The 20997-nt window shown below is 41.2% G+C and overlaps 1 protein-coding gene across 2 annotated transcripts in view; it reads right to left on the reverse strand.

Moving 5' to 3' along the window:
* Adamts12 (ADAM metallopeptidase with thrombospondin type 1 motif 12) overlaps positions 1–20997 on the reverse strand; it is a 231404-nt gene that overhangs the window by 51844 nt on the left and 158563 nt on the right. For both annotated transcript variants that reach the window (XM_075975878.1, XM_075975877.1), the window contains exons 13-16: positions 17434–17567; positions 8257–8377; positions 5551–5795; positions 3642–3780 (exon numbers count right to left, since the gene is read on the reverse strand). In XM_075975878.1, the coding sequence (XP_075831993.1) occupies positions 3642–3780; positions 5551–5795; positions 8257–8377; positions 17434–17567 (639 nt within the window). The remainder of the gene's footprint in view (positions 1–3641; positions 3781–5550; positions 5796–8256; positions 8378–17433; positions 17568–20997) is intronic.

Here is a 20997-nt window from a genome sequence, read left to right on the forward strand (position 1 = left end):
AGAAGGAAATGGTGAAGATTGGATAACCATTTATATTATTCATAAGTACAACTTATTCTGCCAACTTTCAACTTCAATTCCCATGGAATATTGGTCTCATTTATTTTCTTGACTCTCCTAGCTCCTTTGGCTCTGTTTTTTTTTTTTTTTGACCAATGAATCCATATTTACTCACTAAAACACTAAACTCAGTCAAGGAAACCTTGGATCCCACCACTACTAGTGTACGTGTGTGTGTGTGTGTGTGTGTGTGTGTTTGTGTATGTGTGTGTGTAATTATTCCCACAGCACTCTCTATTATAATATATATGTATGTATATACATATGACAGTATGCACTCTCTATATACTACTATATATTATATAACACGTATTCATGGGGTATCAATTCCCTGTGAAGACACTCTGCTTACTGCAAGTTTTAAGACCAAGGTTGAACACACACTCTAAGATTGGGATAAAGAGAGGTTTTAATTTATCCAGTCCACTCAAACCTGCTTCCATCCCCCATAATTCAATTTTCTTCCTTTAGATGATTGAAGCCTCAATTCCACAATTCATCTTTTCCAGCTCAGAAACTTCACTGACTTATTACTGACTTCAACTATTGATTAGATATAAATGAATACGCTTGATTTTATCCTTAGTTATTGCTAACACACTTACATGTTCTATCAGTGAGTCTCAAAGCCAATACCATTTTCCCCACTGGAATCCAGGAACATGGTTATAAATTAATTAATATAATTAATACATAAATAATATAATTAATTAATATGATTATAAATTAATTGTTATGTTAGAGGAAACTTTGGGGGAAAAGTGTGAAAATTTGTTCAAGTGAAAGAATTGACTATGTTTGAAGAGTGTTTAATAATAGTGTTGAATAATAGAAACAGGGGTGTTTCTGCCCTGTGAAGGAACCATTGACAAAATGAAGCAAAGTTGTTTTTCTAACTCGATTGTGACTCCCTTCCTGTAGCCACTACGTGTAAGTCAGGTGAAGCGCACAGTCAAAGAAAACAAGAAAAGCCTAAAAGGTCCCACAACTCGCAGGGTGGTGGTGGCATACGCCTTTAATCCCAGAACTTGGGAGGCAGAAGCAGGCAGATCTCTGGGAGTTCAAGGCCAGCCTGGTCTACAAGAGCTAGTTCTGGGACAGGCACCAAAGCTACAGAGAAACACTGTCTCAAAAAAAAAAAGTTCCATAACTCTTAACAACCACCAGGTAGAGCAGCCCTTCAGCATCTCAAGGAACGCACTGACCAAGCATGGCACCACCCGAGAAACTGCACACAGCTGTAACATCAGAGAAGAAATCCGGAGACTTTCAAATAAGAGAGGGCCTAATCTTTGCAGGCTACAGAGGGTTAAAAAAAAAAAAGCAATGGCTCTTAGGAGAGCAGCAGAATAAGAGACCAGTAGATACGCCACCGGGGCGGTGATGTACAGCTGAAAGCGGCTAGGTCTCCACTTTCCTCCTTTGTGCGTGTGGTAAACTATAGCTCGCATATGCTAAACCTGCCCTGATGAATAGTTTTATTATCCGTATGAAGTCTTACATTAAAAAGTGTCTTAAAGGTTTTGTTTGAACAGGATGCAACAACACATTCTCCAATTTTAACTAACCAACCACTGTTTCTACTTGGGAGACGCCACCCTAAGAGACCTCGGGGAGGCTGTTAGATTACATTTCTGGTGTATCCACGCCACCCTGTTTTGTTGGCTCCACTACCACCTTTTGGTCCCTTGTGCGTTCCATTCTTTTCCTGTTTTATTCTCTATTTTTATAACATGGAAATTTTGAGCTTAAAGATAATAACAAGCAGCCACTGAATGGTTCAGAGTCCTGTCTCCTGTCTTTGTATTTTACAATGTGTGAAATGTGTGAATGTCAGTGTCTCATCCTCCGCATCTCTCGGATACTACAGTAGAGAGCTCTGGAACTGCAATAGGCCATATGGTGAATCTACACGGCCACTGTGAAAATCCCACTGAGGTTTTATAATCGGAATGACGTTTACCCATTCAGGCAGGGGTGGTGATGAAGGATGAAGCTGTAACGAAACCAAATGACTCAGGGACATCGGCGAAGCATGTTCTAGTCCCTACCTAACTTCAGGTGTAGCTTTATGTTCACAGTAAAATCCAGCCACTTAGTTCTTTGTCCCTGATGCTCTGAAATCCTGAGCCTGAGCTGGTTATATCTTGAAACAGAAGAGAGTGGTGGAGGCTCTGCTTCTCTGTGTAAAGTTTAAACATGAGCTTCCCTGAGAGCTGAGAATAAGATAGAATCACAGGTTGAACATATACTTGGAACTATATTCACAGTGACTTCATTTTTCTCATGAATGATCCTTGAGGAATGAGTTTTCTATCCCCATTTATTTCCTGCTAAAATTGCCTTTGCTTCTCTGGGAGCCTGGCCCACCCTGGGCCACAGGCCAGGGGCAATGCTAGAGGCAGTCATGGGAATCAAGGATGGATTATCTACGAACAACCATGTAACAGTTGCCAGGTACTGCCATTGGTCTAAACTGATTTCTGGTTTAACAGTTTCCAAACCTTATATATGTATACATGCATGATCAAAATACATCATATACATGCATGGAGTTCTCAAGGAGTAAATAAAATATAGTAAAAATGAATGTTTCAGAGGCTAGAGAGATGGCTCAGCCCTGCATGTACTGCTCTTGCAGACAAGCCAAGTTCAGCTTTCTGCACCTACATCAGGTGGCTCACAACTGCCCTATGACTCCAGTCTCTGAGATCCAACACCCATGGCTTCTGTAGGCGCTTGCACAAACATGCATATACACCATTTACACACACACACACACACACACATACACAATTAAAAATAAATATATTTTTAAAGTAGACATTTTATTCTTATGACCTCTAAAAACTATACCTAGTTTACCACGCTAAATTGGGGAAAGGAAGAATTGCTTATGAGCTAGACTATGCATGACCCAATTTTCTGAGTCTAGACCCTATTCTGTGACTGCTTCTTCAGGGTAGGGAAGCAAGGAAAGAGGCCAGGTTAGAGCAATGAGGAAGCCTATGGAGGAGAAGAATGGCTTCCTGGAGCATTCTGTCCCTCCCTGGATTTCTCCTGCTACACCACACACCTTGAATGTCTGCTACACAGGTGCTCTGGTCTTATAGACATTAGATCCAGGAAGGAGGCAAGAAGTTCCCCAACAGACTCCAGTTTGGTCAAAGACAGTCACGGAAATAAAGCTCCCACATAGGACATTATTTTAAAGTTCCTGAAATGAGTGGGAGCCCACACACCAACGGGCCTGGCGTCTGCCTTCACTGGCCTGAGCAAAGTTCATCTATCGCTGAGACCATGTCTAGGCTTTCCCCACGTCCTCCTGCGTCTTCATATTTCCCAGTCTCCCTTTGTGGTGGGGTGGTACCCACGTGACAGAAGCAGACCAATGAGATGTAAGCAGAATACCCATTCCTTTAAGCCACACCCCTCACAGCCATTGCTCAAAGGGATCACTGGGATGCGTCTGTGAGAGTCTGAAGATGGGCAGGCAAAGAACGGAAACCACAGACTCAGATAATCTCTTTGACCTACTCGGAAGCTGGTGGGGTTTGTAAGAGACAGCAGTTGTTCCTCACCTGTCCCACACGTCACACTGCATTCGGTCCAGCGGCCAAACTGCCAGAAGTACAGAAACTTCTCCACGTCATTGTCAAGGCCATCTTTCCGGACTGTGTACTCATACTTGATACCGGGGTTAGTCACCTGGAAGAGGAGCTAAAATGCAAGAGAAGAGCCACGTTAAACCGTCATGAGTATGGACTGTAAAGAGGTCATTTTAAAATGCTACCCAGAAGTTAGGGAGATGGAGAAGCAGGTAAAGTGCCTACTGTGTACCCATGTAAAAAGCCAGGCAGGCATGATGCAAGCATGCACCAATAATCCCAGCACCACAGAAGCAGGCTTTAGGGTTTGCAGGCCAGCCAGTCTAATTGAATCAGCAGGTTCCAGGTTTAGCAGGAGACTTGTCTCAAAAAAGTCAAATACAATAAGGCAGGTCATTGATCAAACTGACACTGATCTCTGGGATATTTGCACCCCTGCACATACATATTGTTGTAAATCTGCTGACCTGGCCTGTCGCCTGGGTACTCTGTTCCTTTAAGAGACAAGCCCCACCCACTCCCAATCTCCTCCTTCCCACCAAGGCAAGGGGATCTCCAGCCTCCTGTCTAGTCCTTGCACTCTTTCTGTCTGAAGAGGCAGCTTCTGCCTCTCTCCCGTCCCTTTCTTCCACTTCCTTCTCTTCTGACCCCCCTTCTCTCTCCCCTTCTCTCCCTCCCCAATAACCCTTACTCTTACGCAGTTCCCAAATACCCACTAAATAAACTCTATACCCAAGCTCTCTCGGCATGGCATATCTATCTGCCTCCCACCTGCCAAGGGACCCTCACAGCCTCGGGTCACCCACCACCACCCCTCATAGGACCTGCCTCAGGTCACCCGCGTCATGAATGATAACACATATACATGCATGAACACATGCACATAAAACCTTACAGACTGTCTCTCATTTAGCAGTAGCTATAGAAGTATGTGTTGCTGTGGGTGGTTTTCCACCTATGTCTCTCTGTATTTGTCGATCACATCTACTTTTGCTGTCTATATTTATATCGTCTATATTTATACAATTGTTTATTGGCTGAAATATAGAAATTTCCATCCATGTAAATAAGGAATTTTAATCATATGGACATTTCACTGTGGGATTCAGCCAATGCATCACCCTATGCCCTGTGTACTTACAATCTTCAAAACAACCTATGAAGCACCTATGATGGAGTTTGCATAAGGGTTAAAGCAAACCCATCTACACACACAGATTATTATATGACATGAAGTTAGCACTCAGATATTAACTTGTATTACAGTTGTTGTCTTAATGAAGTTCCTTCTCTAGCTCTTGGTGGAGGACTAACTTTAATGTATAGTAGTTCTAGGACAAAATATGTTGCTAGAAACATTGTCCTCCATCTTCCAAGAGTCTTCTGTCTTCTGGCTCTGAATCGACCTCCTTCTGGTTTTAGGATGTGACTAAATCTGACTCAGTTGGACCATCTCTCATTCCCGAGCTACTTTCACCTACTCAGCACAGCCATCCCATTTTCTACAGTTCCCATTTTGTCTAACAAAGACAAAACCTTTGATGCAATACTATAATGTAAGCCCTCCTTGTGGCACCTCAGTTCATCCACTGCTGGGAAGCCAACCTGGGACACTTTAGACACACAAGGAAGAGATCAGCCTGAGAACTAAGTTCAAACCTCCTGATGGATGGCTTTAAGATCTTGAATTTTGTTCCTAAGGTTTCAGCAGTTCTAAAGAACAAAGAAGAAACAGCACAAATATCTTTCTTCCTCCCTGCTCTTTGTTAAGGCAACTAATGACTCACTGTTAATGTCCTCCATTAAATGGTGTGGGAAGGAAATGAGAAGGATACCAGCAAACACACTGGTCAGCGGCTCCCTTGTTTCTCTTCAGAGTTACCTGAATCCACACTGACTCATTGGTGGGGCCTGGAGCCATCAGCTTCTCCAGATCGCCTTTCCTGTCGTACTGGAAGACAGTCCCTGCCAGTTTATAGTTCCCATTCCACTGGATAATAAACCCTCCATTGAGGTAATACTTTTCTGGATCTTCACTTCTAATGGCCAGGAAATTTCCAGCTGCCTTGATTTCCATTACCCTTATATCCCTCGCCCCTTTGGGAATAAGTCCGATGTCAACATAACCTAAGGACAAAAGAGACAATAATGAAGGAGGCATACTCGCTTCTCAGCTAGTACAGCCTGTTATCCTCTTCTGGGCATCTCCAGCCTTTGGTGCCCATGCTACATGGCCACTGGGATGGGAAGAATCACCAACTGTGTTGAATTGGAAAGAGACTTCGCAGGAGCAGAATTCTCAGGTGCTTCGTGACTTAGCAAGTCAACAACTCAGTAACAGTAGGTGAGTAATACAGATGGGACTCTGAGAATTTATGGTTGACCCAACATTTATTTCTCTGTGACTCTATAAGAATGGTTCAAAATGTCTGAGCTCCATGTTAGCTTCCTACTGGCATTGCTCCCGCCCCCTTTTATTGTCATCATCAGATCAGCTCCCCCAAGCAATTCACTGGCTACACACATACGTTCCTTCTTCACCATCACCATCACGTCAAAAATAGATTCTTAGATATAATTTAACCCAAGCTGCCATTCATTAAGAACTTCCGGAAGGAACTTTGAATTGATTGCCACCTGGTTTGCTTCAATCAGCCCATGATGAAAACTTAAGTTCTGCGCTTTGCTTTCTATTACCATTGCACAATCCTGTTCATTAGGAAGCCTTCCCTTCTCATTTCCTCCTAAATTACAGACTTATAACTTATTTCCGGTGCTCTGATCTGGCTTTCTGGAAAAAAAAACACATATCTATTTTAAAGTATAGGTCAACTCCAGTGGCAATCCTCTGTTCAATGGTTGCCATGGTAGGAGGCACACTGGGGAGAGAAGAAATGAACACGTAGTGGTTGCCTCTGTTCACTTGCTCGCTACACTCCCATGTTTATGCTTCCCTGGAGCCCCGAGGGTTTTAAGATGGCCTTGTGTTCCAGTTTATACATTATCTCTATGAATTGCATCAGTTCATCTACCTCTTTTCAGTTCATTTAACTCTTTTGAATTCATCTGTACAAACAATAGGAACTGAAGGATGATGGGTAAGGATTCTCTCAGATCTACCATTCAAAGATTACATTTTCTCTAAGTGGTTTTAAGGCACTAGTCATCTTGTTAATTCTTCGTGAGAGCTTGTGTGCGGCGTGCATGCATGTGTGTGTGTGTGTGTGTGTGTGTACAGGCTAATGTATTAGCTGATAGGGTCAGGGAAGCGTTTGGATCCTAAGAGCTCTAACCTAATCTGATGGCATTATCAGGCTGCAATAAAAAGTAGGAGGTAGGGGCTAGCTAGAGCCAGGAGACCACAGTGAGTGTCCTCTGGAAATCTGATTGTCATGTGATTGATAGTTTCTGCCACATGCTCCTGTTGCCATGACATTCTGCCATTTAGGACCCAGAAACAGTGCAGTCTGCCAAGAATGGATTGAAATCTCTAAAACCCTGTGTCAAAATCATTTTTTCCACCCTTAAGTAGTTTCCTCTCGGGTGTCCGTAATCACATCGCAAAGGAACCCAGTGACAATGACCAGGAACCCAGTGTGCCAGTGAATCAAATACTTCTTTTTCCCTCTGCGGACTGCAAGGGTTCCTTGTCATTGTCACTTCTGAGAAGCAGGTGCTCAGAAAGCAGTCACGTGACTAAGTCTGCATAAATTTCCTCCAATGATGTCTGCTAGTGGCAACCCAAACAATGTTCACTAGTGGCCTAATGCTCACAACGTATGTGAGGAACTTCCTGAGAAAACGTTCAATTTATTAAATCCATCTTCTGGTTCCTCACAGGAGCGCAGTAGCCTGTAGGTGTCTGGCTCAGATACAGCTCTGTCTTTAACATAAGTCACAGAATGAAAAAGAACTATATAAAAATTAATGTTCTAAAAAGTGGGGAGGGGAGAGGCAGGGAGGGGAGCAGAGAAAAATGTAGAGGTCAATAAAAACATAAAAAAAAAACCCAACAAATGAGCAGTCTATGTTAACAGTCATGTTAGGTAGAAGAGCTCCCCTGAGACTCATAAGGTACAACTGTTCATACGCTGGAGATCCGAAGGACTGCTGTCCTTCCTTCCCTTTGACCATGAAGCTACATTTCAGTACTGCTGCCTTCCCACCTGTTCCATCCTGGCTTCCCCATCCTCAAATACAGAACCCATCTTCTGAGTATGTTCTTCACCAATAGCTTTTGACCTCATCTCTCCCCTGGTTTTTGGTTTAATACAATGTCATTGTCTTTCTCCTGCTACTCTTAATGATGCATATTTTGAAGAAGGATGCCCTCCTAGAGACCACACTGTTATCGATTCCCTTGAGCAGCCACGAGCCCGAAGGTCAGTGTGACACTTCTTGTATTTTCTTAGCAACCAATGTTTTTCCTGTAACTGCCAAAGGGAGCTGATTCCTTAGTGGTGAGAAATATATTCTATTTTGAAGTTTTTACAAGCTATTTTTAAAATAAAAACAAGGAAATTAATTTTTTTTCTTTTTGGCTTTCCAAAGTCCCTAGATACTTCAGTTGGCTGGGTTTGTGTATTACCGGATCCTTCCTTCTGTCTAAACAGCTTCTTCACAGTCTGGCAGGCAGATCCATCTCCAAGGCACACACCACAGCGATCTTCAGTAGCATTAGAATCAATCTCATAGTCACAGCCGACCCTCTGTGGGGAAGAAAAGGTTGGGATGAATGACGTGACTAGGAGACGTTATACCTAACTCTACCTTAACTTCTCATCTCCCACATTATTAATCATAAACTGGGGTGCTTGTTTTCTTTTCCTGGTGGCAGGCACAGGAATAACCAAAGTGCCCTACTATTGACAAAAAAAAAAATAGAATCATCCCTCAACAGTCATGGGGGGGGGTTGGCCTCAAGACAATCAACATTTCAGATGCTCGAATCCCTTATACAAAGGGCATGATGTTTGCATATAACATATTCTTTAAATCATCTGTAAGCTAAGCATAACAGTCAATGCAGAGGCCATACCTACCAGAAAACCAGGTAGACTGCAGACCTTCTCTCTCTCTGTTCCCTCAGATCAAATCTCCAAGTCTAGTTCCTAGTGCTGCAACAGAACACCAACTATAGCCTTCCCTTACCCCTGCCCACATATCCTGTAGATCCCACAAGTCATCCCCTCCTAACCTCTCTCTCCCCACTTTCCAGACCCTAACTCCAGCAGGCAACACCTGTTAACCCAAGCATAGCTCCTCCCAGGATGATAAGTAGACCCGAAGGCAGATCCACACCTCTCGTACTGCTCCTGAAATCCAATCCTCCAAGTCTCATCCCGAGTTCTATAGTAGAAAACCTGCTGTGGTCTTCCTTTCCTCAATGACCCCATCCCCTATGGATCACAGAGGCATTCTCTCCAATCTTCCTTCCCCAAACTCATCCCAGTTACTCAGCCCCCAACAGCAGCAGGCAATCCCTGTGAACACACCAGCAGAACATGCCAGGAGAGCAGGTAACACACAGCCATTCCACTCTCTAAAAATCCAGAGAGGAAACAGAAACCAAGGAGCAAAACACTCACCCAACAAAGATAAATCTAAAAATCAGCAACTAGACCTATAACTATCTCAAATCTAGATGCTGAGATGCCAGTGTCACAACACAATCAAAACCAGTCAGGGCAGTATGTCTCCACTAGAGCCCAGCTATCCTAGCACAGAAGGCCCTAAATACTCTAACATTGTTGAAGCATAATACAAAGACCTTAAAACAGCCTTTATGAATATGATCAAGGTTCTTAAAGAAGAAATGAATAGATCCACTGAAGGAATACAAGAAAACACAAACAATGAGGAATAAATAAACAGTAAGGAAGAAAAAAAATGTTCAAGACTTGAAACTGAAAATAGAATCAGTAAAGAAAACCCAAAGGGAGGGAATTCTGGAAATGAGGGGAGGGGAAGAGAAGAGGAGCTGGGCTCAGTCAAGGGAGAGGAAACTATAATCAGGATATTTTATATGAGAAAACAATCTATTTTCAATAAAAGAGAAACAATTTAAAAAATACCCAATACAATGAACTCCATATACTCAGTTGTTTTACTACATTATATATGTTATAACATATATAGCTATACTATAAGATATATTTTCCAAGGAACAAGAAAAAGGTCTCTACATGATTATTTCAGGCATTTTTCCTCAAATGTTTTTGATCTAAGAGCCATTGAATCCTTGACTAAAGCACCCATAAAGACAAAGTGTAACTGACCTTGCTTAGGAAGGGGACAAGCAGACAGTTACTGCAGCTTCAAGTTCCCCTTGTCAGAGTTAGAACTGAACACAACGTGAAACACCCAACTGCAACAACCATTTTAGAACTGGAGTTGGTGGAGCAGCAAGTCTGTGTAGAAGACACCTGTATAGTCTCCTTCTCACCCCAGGGATGATGCAGCTGCGCAGTCCCTTCATTTTCTCACTAGAGTTAGTCTTTTTGGTTCTTGACTAGGGGTAGCAGGCAGATCAGCAAATGTTGGAGGACTCTAGCCTGTTGCTGAGATGACACCAGACCAAGAATTGATGAAATCTTTAACCTTGGAACCATCATCAGGCCCTTCAGAGCCCCCCAGTGCACCTCACCCTTGTCAGTATCCAACCTATTCTGTGTCCTTCCCTCCCCCACCTTTGGAGAGAGAATTAGCTGTTCCCCCTCTTTACTAAACCCAAGTTTGTTCCTGTGCTCTGGATCCAGTCCATCCTGTGTTCTGGGTCCAGTCTATCCCATGTTCTGGATCCAGCCCATCCCATGTTCTGGGTTCAGTTCATTCTGTGTTCTGAATCAAGTCCATTCTGTGTTCTAGATATAGTCCATTCTGTGTTCTGGATCCAGTCCATTCTGTGTTCTGGATCCAGCCCACTCTATGTTCTGGATCCAGCCCACCCCATGTTCTGGATTCAGTCCATCCCATGTTCTGGATCCAGCCCACTCCATGTTCTGGATTCAGTCCATTCCATATTCTGGATCTAGTCCATCTTGTGTTGTGGATGCAGGCCATTCCATGTTCTGGACCCAGCCTATCTGTTTTCTAGATCCAGTTCATTCCATGCTCTGGATTCAGTCCATTCCGTGTCCTGGATCCAGTCCATTCTGTGTTCTGCACAGTGGTCCTTCTGAATCATCTTTGCTTCACTTCTGATTTATTTTTGTTAACATGGTTAACAAAATATTTGTTAAGAAATCTTTTTCATTCTAAAATCCCCAGAATGGAAAGAGGGTATGATGAAACTTCAAGTTTTCCATGGCTCAAAACAAACCCCTGAAATCAGGCTATCAATCTGAAAATTTATGTAACAGGTGAATTTCAAATAAACTTTTCTGGTTCAGGCTGCATGAGAATGTGTGGGAAACCACCATAGTCCTTAATTTCCTTTCATGTTGGGTATAAGAAATCCACCTCAAAAAAAGGTTTGAGGCTTTATCCTCTTGATCAGCAGAGCCTCATGGAAACCCACTGACATCAAATTCTCAGGTTAGTCACTTCCAATTACCTTGTAGGTGCAAAAACTATCTGCTACCTGATTTAGTTGGTGAACTGATGGAGGAAGGTCATTGGTTAAATAAAAAGAAACTGTTTGGCCCTCATTGGTTAGAAGATAGGTGGGAGGAGTAAACAGAACAAAACGCTGGGAGGAAGAGGAAGTGAGCTCAGACTCCACAGCTCTCCTCTCGGGAGCAGATGCCGCAGAGAGACACCATGCTCCCCGCTCCAGGGAAGATGCACACGAGAGAAGCTCCGACCCAGGATGGACATAGGCTAGAATCTTCCGGGTAAGCGCACCTAGGGGCGCTACACAGATGATCAGATATGGGCTAGTCCAGGTGCGAGAGTTAGCCGAGAAGAGGCTAGATAGAAATGGGACAAGCAGTGATTAAATGAATACAGTTTGTGTGTTGTTATTTCGGGCATAAGCTAGCCGTGCAGGTGGCTGGGGTGTTGGGGACGCAGCCCCGCCGCCCTTATTACTACAGTGAACAAAAAACACTAAGAGATTTTTATGAAAATCAAAACTCAATTATACAAGTCACAATGGAAAGAAGAGTGTGTGAACTAGATGTTTGCACTAGCTAGAAATAAAATTCCAGCCCTCACACAAGTGCCACACTTATACCAACCTTGTGTACTCTCTAATAGGCTGGCCTTTATAAATCACATTCTCGGTATTCGTCCACTAACTTGGAGTAAGGCAGAGAAGCATATTCTGAGACATGTTGATTTTGAAGTATTTTTTTTAATCTCTACCAGCAGAGGAATGCTTTTAATGTGGACAGTAAGGCAAACCAAAAATTAAACACAAATCTCTCAAGTCCATTCCTTTCTACTTGGAGTGGGTGATCATGTTTCTCCAGCAATATCAGCACACATATCTAGCGGCAAGAGTTGGAGAGAAGAGACCTGAATATTTTCCTAGTATATTTTGTCATGGAACTCTAGATTACTGAGGAGACAGACCTTCCTTTCTTAGTTAGTTACAGATGTCAACTTGACACAGCCCAGAGTCATTTGAGGTTGTCTCATTTGGGAACTGCACCCATTAGATTGACTGGTGGGCATGTCTGTAGAACATTTTCTTAAATGTTAATTGATGTAGGAGGACCCAGGCCAATGAGGGCAGAGCTAGCTTTTGTGCTACTGAGGTGTAGAAAAATGTTGGACTGTAACCTGTAAGTTGAAATAAACCTTTTCCTCCCCAGGTTGTGTTTAGTCATGGTGTTTATCATAGCAAAAGAAAGCAAACAAGAACGCTCCCCCAAGAGTTAAAAACTAAACGAAGTGTCTAATAGGTCAGTCCTCCCTGCTGCGGATAAGGGAGGACTCTGAAGAGAAAGAAATACATTTGAATCTGACCGCATGTGCTTTGCCTACAGGGACCTTTCGAATGCCCTTTCTGCCGTCAGTGGAATGTGCCGCTGTGGATGTGATCTTACGGAGGACAGAGGATCATTGCAGATATAATCAAAAGAGGAAGAGGTCACGCAGGATTACAGAGGTTCTAAACTCAATAACCGGTGCCTAGATGAACAGTTCTGCAGACACAGACACATGGAGTGAAGACTGCCCTAATAAAGACAGATAGAGACAGAAAGTGAGGCAGCTAAAGGTTAGAAGTGACATGGGGTGTCAAAGTCTTCACTAAGCCTTCAGAGGGAACGTGGCTATGCCCACACTTCATTTAAGACTTCTAGCTTGAAGAATTCTAAGACAATATGTTTCTTTGGTCTTAAATCACCAAGCTAATAGGAAGCAGTTTCTGATGGCCCTGCTATAGTTTTATTTTTCCTGTTTAAGCTGTAGAAAGTAGTTCAGAGTGGCTAAGTCGTTTCCCCAGTCACATTTGAAGCTCTTAGGGCACCTTGCATCTTGGCTCTTTGATAGCTCACCATTGCTGTGAGCCCAAACCCTTACTGCGGGGTCCATGACCCCACCACACCCATGGCTGTAACTCCAGGCTCACTGTGCGTCTCTCCCTTCTGCTCCTCACACTGCCTCCAACACTCTCTCCCACGGTTAATTTGTTCTCTCACTCAAGACACTCTGAGGGGATACTTCTTGGGAACTTGCATCAAACTGTCACTGGGAAAGGCATTCTCAGACCACCTAGATTGAAAATTTCCAGAACAATCTCTCTGGCTCTTTGCCAGAGTCTCCTCCAGCTACACTGTAACCACCTTTTACTGAGTGGCTGACATTATCTGTGTTCCCAAAGCTTGAATTTGAACACAGACTTCTTGGTGGCAGAACTTGTTTTGAAATGGTGGTTTGTTGTTTTCTGCTAAGGAGGAGTCAGAGCTTATTTTTTGTATCTGAAACTTGGTTGATAGCTAATTCAGAGAATATAGCAATAGAATAAGGAGACTAGATACGCTAGAAGATTCCTACAACCTAGATCTTGGGAGGATAATTTATATCTAGGCTATTATGTATATTTTTTGACATAAGTTTTTGAACTTAAAAATTTAGTGTGGATCTACAGAAAGTAGCCAGTTGTCGCTCCTAAAAAAGATCTTAACTGACATCTAGAAAAGAGGAGAATGCCAACTGAGAGAAATTGGCTTATTCTATTAAGTTCATTTAATGGATTTCAGTAGATAGCTAGAACTCTTCATATTTTGCTCAAAACACTAGTTTTCATATACAAAATAAAATAGTATCTTTATACATGCAAATTTTCTCAGGTCTAAAAGTCAGTTTTAGCATTACCTTTCTGGTGACTACAGTTCTCAGCTCTGTCTGCATACTAATTGTGTTGGAAGCTTTTAAAATATCACTGTCCCTGTCACAGGATTCTGAATTAACAAGTTTGAGACATAGCGCAGAAATCAGTGATTTTTTAAAGGCTGTCCAAATGCTCTAAAATATAGCTAGGATATCCATGTCAGCCAGAATTACTTCTTTAGAGTAAGCTGGAGCTGTTGGGTCCTGAAATACGTAAACTGGTCTAACCCAAAATACATGTTTCGGGCTTTTTTGTAGCTGCCATAAGAATTAATTGACTTAACAGAAAATTTTGGTTGAATGATTTTAAAATTAAAATCTAATCATGGCTGGAACCATTAAAACCTGGAAATAACTATCTTGCCTCTTGTGTTTTGGTCTCCATTCAGGTAAAGACAAAAGCAGTTTCAAGAGGGAAAATACACCATTCAGGAACACTAAACATTTATGCAATAATTTTTCACTTTGCTCAGTTGAAAACATTGCCATACATTTTTACAAAGCAAAATGTATTGAGCTTATTGTGTATTTCAGTCAGCGCTATTTTTGTAACAGCTTAGGGACTATGATCTTATAAAAATATTTGGCAATCCCTATTAAGTAGACCTATTAAAATCCTAATTTAAAAATCACATTTTTATTATTCTTTGGGAAGTTCCTACATGCATACAATATAACATCCTCATTTTTATTATTAGTCGTTCAATACCCAGGCTGTTGCCATTTCCTGGTTATTTCCCATAGAGCAATAGTGAACATCAATGATCAATTACGTCTATTAGCTGCATCACGTGGTGGATCTATTTCTAGCTTTTTGAGGGCCCTTTACAGGGATTTCCATAGGGGATGCATCAGTTCCCACCCCCACCAACAGTGAGCAAGCCTTCCCTCTTACCACACCCATGGCAGCCAGCCAGCAGTTAGCACCACTGTATTTCACTTTTATTTCTTTAAACAAACTTGTTCACTTGCTTTTGATCTTAGACCTTCTGATTGGGATAAAATGAAATATCAAAGTGCTTTTCATTTGTATGTCTCTGATAGCTAAGGATGTTGACATTTTAAAAATGTTTCTTGACTTTTGTATTTCATCCTTTGAGAACCCTCTAAAGTATAGTACATTTACGCAATGGAATATTATTGAACTGTGAAGGTGAACAAAATTATAAAAATTTCCAGTAAATGGATGGAACGGGAAATAATCATTACAGGCAACACAGACTCAGAACGGCAAACAGTGCTTGGTTTCCTCTCATTTGTAGATGCTAGTTTTGAATCTTTGGATATGTGTATTCTGCTTGGAATCCCCACAGATATCAGAAAATTGGTAAGAAGCCATGAGAAGTTCAAAAGAAGGGAAACAGAGGACAGAGGGCAGTGGTGTCAAGCTAAAGCATACTAATGAATACAAGAGGGTTAAGTGGGTGGGGGAAACAGAAGGGTAAAGTAGGGAACAGAAGGAGCAAAAACTAACCTTAAAGACAGTTTTGAATAAATCGTATGGAAACTACTACTATATATTCCTCCAAAAATAAATGTACACTTATATAAAAAGAGTTAAAAGGAAGCTACCCTATAAAAGGGCAACAATGCCTCTACTAGTTACCAGAGGCCAACAAATAAAAGACCCTGTACCAGGAATGGCTTATCTCTATTAGAGTTGTTGGTCAGTAAATTCCCATAGATCCTGCAAACATTACAAACTATTATCAGTTCTCTTGGCAACCTCACGTTGCTAAAGATACCACATACTTAGATCGTAGAGCTTAGAGAAGTAAAGCTGTTGCTCACTCAAAAGCTTCATCTCTAATGGCTAGCTTTCCGAGTGTTTAAAGGTGCAACCACACCTCTAGAAGAGAAAAGTGAACATCACTCTTATCCAGATCTGAAACCTGTGAGCTTTGACTGACCTGAAAGACTGGGGCACTGGGGGCAATAGTGACATGGATGTCTTGAAAGTAACCACTTTCTGATTGGATATGAGGCTTGCTCCACAAATTGAACTTCATTCCTAACACTGTTATTAGGGTCAAGAATGTGTGGCTAGACAGGCATAGTATTAAAAATCCTCCTAATTATCTATACCCATGGAGTGGTGTATCTCCCAACCCTTATCAGAGAAACTTATTTTTAAAGAAGATTGATAACAGAGATGCTCACAGCTGGTTATCATGCAGAGAATAAGAGATTGCAGGGTACTTAGGCTTACATGAGACATCTATATCATATTCTCTCCTTCCAGGATTCAGGAATCACTGCAGAAGAGGGGGCCTAAAGGTTGTAAGAGCCTGAGGCAGCAGATGACTACAAGGAAATGGTAATTTCCAGACACAGCAAGGCCATTGCATCCATGCCCAGGCAGAAGTTGTGACAGCACACAGAAAACCTGAACAATTCAAGCGAAATAAACAACAACAACAAAAATATCTCATCATGAAGCTATTGGCAACTGATAGCTGGTAGAAGAAGGAGAATCAGATTTTCTTAAGGGCCTCTGGCAGGCTGGCAGACTTTAGAGCAAAGCCACTTATTTAAGAGTACAAGGGCAACAGAAATGATGCTTGATGGGAAGAAAAAGAGATACACAGCTGGGCGGGTAGGGAACTGGGAGTTGGATTGGGGAGGAAGGTGAATATGACTAAAATACATTGTATGAAAATTGCAAAGAAATAATAAAAACGAGAAGAAATAATATCCTCATATTATGACAGAAAGCTGATTCTTGCAGAAAGATGTCCAAGATGGTTTACAGTTGGTAAGTGATGGTGTGGAATGAGCTCCCAATCTTGAGCATGAAGCCTAAAACATTGCCTTATTAACAGTACATTAGGTGTCATGGTGCCTTTTTCCTTTCACTAACTAAAAGCGCCTTCTCTTTAATCAGATTTATGGCTAGACTTTGGATCACAAGACGTATTCTTCCATTTCTTGAAAAATTAAATCCAAGCAACAAGAAGTAATTTTTAATGACTTTACTCTTAGCATTAACAAACAGGTCTAAGCAGGTAAAGTTTGAATTGATTACCAGGGTGAGTCTAGAAAACACTTAAAAATCAAAAGCCTGTGTTATTGCTTCCCGTCGTGTACTCTCCTTCTGAGACACTTATGTTGACAATGGAGACGCTTTAGAGAAAACAGTGTTAAGATGAGTTTGTTTTTCAAATTTAATATTCTTGAAAGAGTCAAGGTTGCCTTTTCCTATAATGTGTCTTTAATTGGGCTCTTCAGTTTGGTTCTGCTTAAAGTCTGAAATAGCATCCTTGTGGCCAATCAAGACATAAAGTATCAGTTGAAAAAATTATTCAAAACCTACTGTCTTCAATGAGTTTTGAGAGGTCTTACCTTCTTGTGTAGCTGACCATTTATTAATAAAGAAATCAGATACATGCAAATGCCATAAAAGAATAAGCTTACAACTTCTGACTTCATAAGTTTAAAACCCACCATTTTGTAAAGTTGTAGATGAAGGAAACATACCCAATACCTTACATATGCCATTAATACAGACATTTCTGCTGCTGCCACCTTCAAAGCAAGGGGTGCCGTCGATGACAGCATCCAGCATTTTCTCGGAAAACTGCTCATCTATAGGTCTGCAGTACAGCTCACAAGGATGTGCTGAAGTGAGAAAAAGACAAAGCTGTGAGGTAACTCTACAGCTCAGACCCTTTCCTGAGATTCCTGTGTACTCATACCTACAAGTACCATTTAAGAACCCATCTCTTGCCTTCCTAAGACACATACTAAAATGTAGGCAGTTTTGTTCCTCTTTTTGTCAACAAAAACCTTATAATGAATTGTATTTGTAAGACTAGTTGAAAATTCTGTATGCCCTTTGTTGTAAATGATCAATCCTACACTGAACTGTATACCTAAAAATAAGAAAGCCTGGGGCATTTAGTGTTAACCTAGGAAATCTGTAATCATAATAGGTAATGCAGGATCTAGACAAGTCTGACACTTGCTCTTTGTAGCAAAGTGAGCCAAGTTCTAGGGGGAAGGCAGTCCCTTCCCGTGGCACCAACATCAGCACCATCACCTTAACACCTCCAATGAGTAATCATATTTCACAAACTCTAAAACGTGCTTCGATACAAATTGACAACTACATAGAAGCAAAGAATACAATATTCTGCAAACTGGAACCCAATATAATTATCACAGGAGCCCATCACTTTACCGTGGAAGTCATTCTAAGATTCAGCTTTTCACTGCCTTGGGAATAAAGACAGGAACATCAAAGAAACACACCTACCTATATCTGCACACACAATACTCAGAAAAATAAAAGACTTAAAGCATAGGTGCCTCAAATTTCTAATAGATAATATATAAAGTAGTATTTTTCTTTTGAATGCTATATTTTGAATGTTACATTTCATTGCAGTGCTAAAAATTGAATTTGATGCCACCCACACACTAGGCAAACACTCTACCATGGAGCTATACCCCAAGCCCACACTTTTTACTTTAGGTGAGAATTTGAGGATGTCTTCTTCAGAAATCCCTATGGGAAGCTCCCCTAAATCTGTGTGTTATGGGCAGAGCTGGTGGCCTCTTGATGCTGAGACAAGCCTTATCCTGCATGGATAAACATCAGAGGCAAAACTAAGGAGCCAGCACTAACTATGTTAGTGTAAGGATGTGATGATCCATCTCACAAAAGTGAAAGTCTAAAACTCGAGCAAGCACAGTCAATCAAGAGCTAAGAGTCTGGTCACTAAATATTAAGTTCTCTGGACAAACTGGAGACAGAGGTCAGTTACATCATTATAAACCCAAAGGAAGGAAATATGAAAATAAAGAATGCCAAAGATTTCATAGTTGCATGAGAAGATGGACAAAGTCAGAATATGCCAAAGAGATTTTTCTGCAAAGGGCCATGGTCAGGACCATAGAATGGAGGACGAAACAGAAACTAGAATTACTGTCAACTTCTTTTCCTGGCAGTCAGATTAACACTATCACTGACCAACCTGAAGTAGAAGTGCTTAGGGGCAGCCACCCAGGAGTGATCATGCTTTCTCAGGGATGAGAACATCCATTCGTCTGTTCAAGCTAGGGAACCACTTCCTAAGACATTGATCTGAGTTTGAGAAACCAGACTCATAATTTTGTATTTGGACACACGCAGAAAAGGAAAGTTTTCCTCAAAAAATTACAGAGATTCCCTTTAAAAAGTTGTGCAGCGGCCAGGTGTGCTGGTATACACCTTTAACCCCAGAACCCAGGAAGCCGAAGCACAAGAGTCTCTGTGAGTTAGAGGCCAGCCTAGTCTATATAAGAAATTCCAGGACAGCCAAGGCTGCCTGGTGAGACTCTATCTCAAACTAAATAATATGCTTATCTACTTCAAAGCTGTGGGGAAGAATCAGGTATGAAGTAGGGCGGATATTAAGGAGGTACTTAATCTTCCATCACATAACTGTGTTTTTATAGTGAATAACCCCCCATCCATGTTAAGCACTACACCAAGTTCTGAGTGGTGAAGTCCCAATGCTTGTTATATGTTTGTGGGTCCGTGCTGTGTGACATCCCTCCTGAATAATAAAATACACAAAGAGATTTTTGTTAGTCTTGTTTACACAGTAAATTAAAAGAAAGTTGACTTACTGAAATTAGCAGGTAATACTTTATTAAACTTTATTTCTGGACTTCGTTTTCATTTATACAGGTTATCTCCTTTCATAATTCCTATGCAGTTAGTACTTTTATCACCTATATCAACATTTAGTAAACGTAGATATAAGAGATATAAGTCCTGTGATCTTCCAGTATGAACGGCAAAGCTAATCCACCAGACCGATTGAGTTCAGGGTCCAAAGTACTACCCCCTACGATGTGTCATTTAAACGTCGTAACCCCACAAGAATGTCTTTGATGAGATCTTTAACGAGTCCACATTTTGCACCATTACACAAACTCGGTGACACACCAACTGGACTCCATTTTAACTTAATATACATTATCTCATGGTGCACTTATGTGGAGAAAGTGCTAGATCCTGGAATAATAATTTCTACCGAGAACAGCTGAAATAGTTTCAGTTAATGAAAATCTAATATCATCATGGGAAAATGACTTACTCTTTCTGTGCTTCAGCTGTATGCTAAATACTCGGCCCTGTGCTGTAGACACACAATAAGGGCTCCGCTAATGATGGTCATTATTTCTATATCCTCACCGTTAACTTAAGGTTTTCGAAAGCTCATTAAAAGTGGCATTGACATCTTGTGACTTTCATTCCAATTTTTTCAAATAGTGAAGAGATTAGTAACTGCTGCTCAGTTCTCATGACGAACAAAAACAACAACAAAACAGACACAAAATACCTCTGCAGATTATTAATTATTAACCAAGCTTGCATTAAGTTCATACTTCATTTGCATATTTTCTAAATGACTGGAGGTTTGCCCATTTATTATAAAGAATATAAATCTTGTTCAGACAGACAGGTATCTCCAGACTTTCTTTACCGTAACTGTGGACGTCATCACCCAAGACTGCTTGGGTCTTAACTACAGAGGTCCTCTTGTCTACAGTTCTAAGGCTGTGGATTTGAAGTGTGCTCAACAGCCATGTTCTTAGGGACATTCAGGTCTAGTATATGTTGATTAGCTACTGACAGCCAGTAGAGGCTGGGAAGGAATATATGCTCAATAAGATGAAGAAAGAAGTTCAGGATTGAAGATTCTCCTTCACCCAGCACTGAGTTTGTGATATTGGGGCCCAAATTTTATTCCCAGATCAAAGTTTTAAGAGGTTAGGCTGCACAGAGGGAATTCTTTGAAAGACGGTATTGTAAGCATTGACACATTAACCTCTCCCAGAGTGATTACTATTGAACATTATTGCAAAAGACGTCTGATTTATCCTTGCCAACTAAATGCATTATCAATATTATTTGTGAAAATATTCTGTATGGATCAACACGGAATGTCATTTTAATCATGAGACAATATTAGCTCAGACTGTAATAAAAATAACTATTATCCTTAGTGAGAGAAGTCAAGAGGATTTGCACAGCAGTGGAATGCTTATCCAGAGA

Source organism: Microtus pennsylvanicus, chromosome 6 (genome assembly GCF_037038515.1).
Source record: "Microtus pennsylvanicus isolate mMicPen1 chromosome 6, mMicPen1.hap1, whole genome shotgun sequence".
Taxonomy (NCBI): Eukaryota; Metazoa; Chordata; class Mammalia; order Rodentia; family Cricetidae; genus Microtus; species Microtus pennsylvanicus.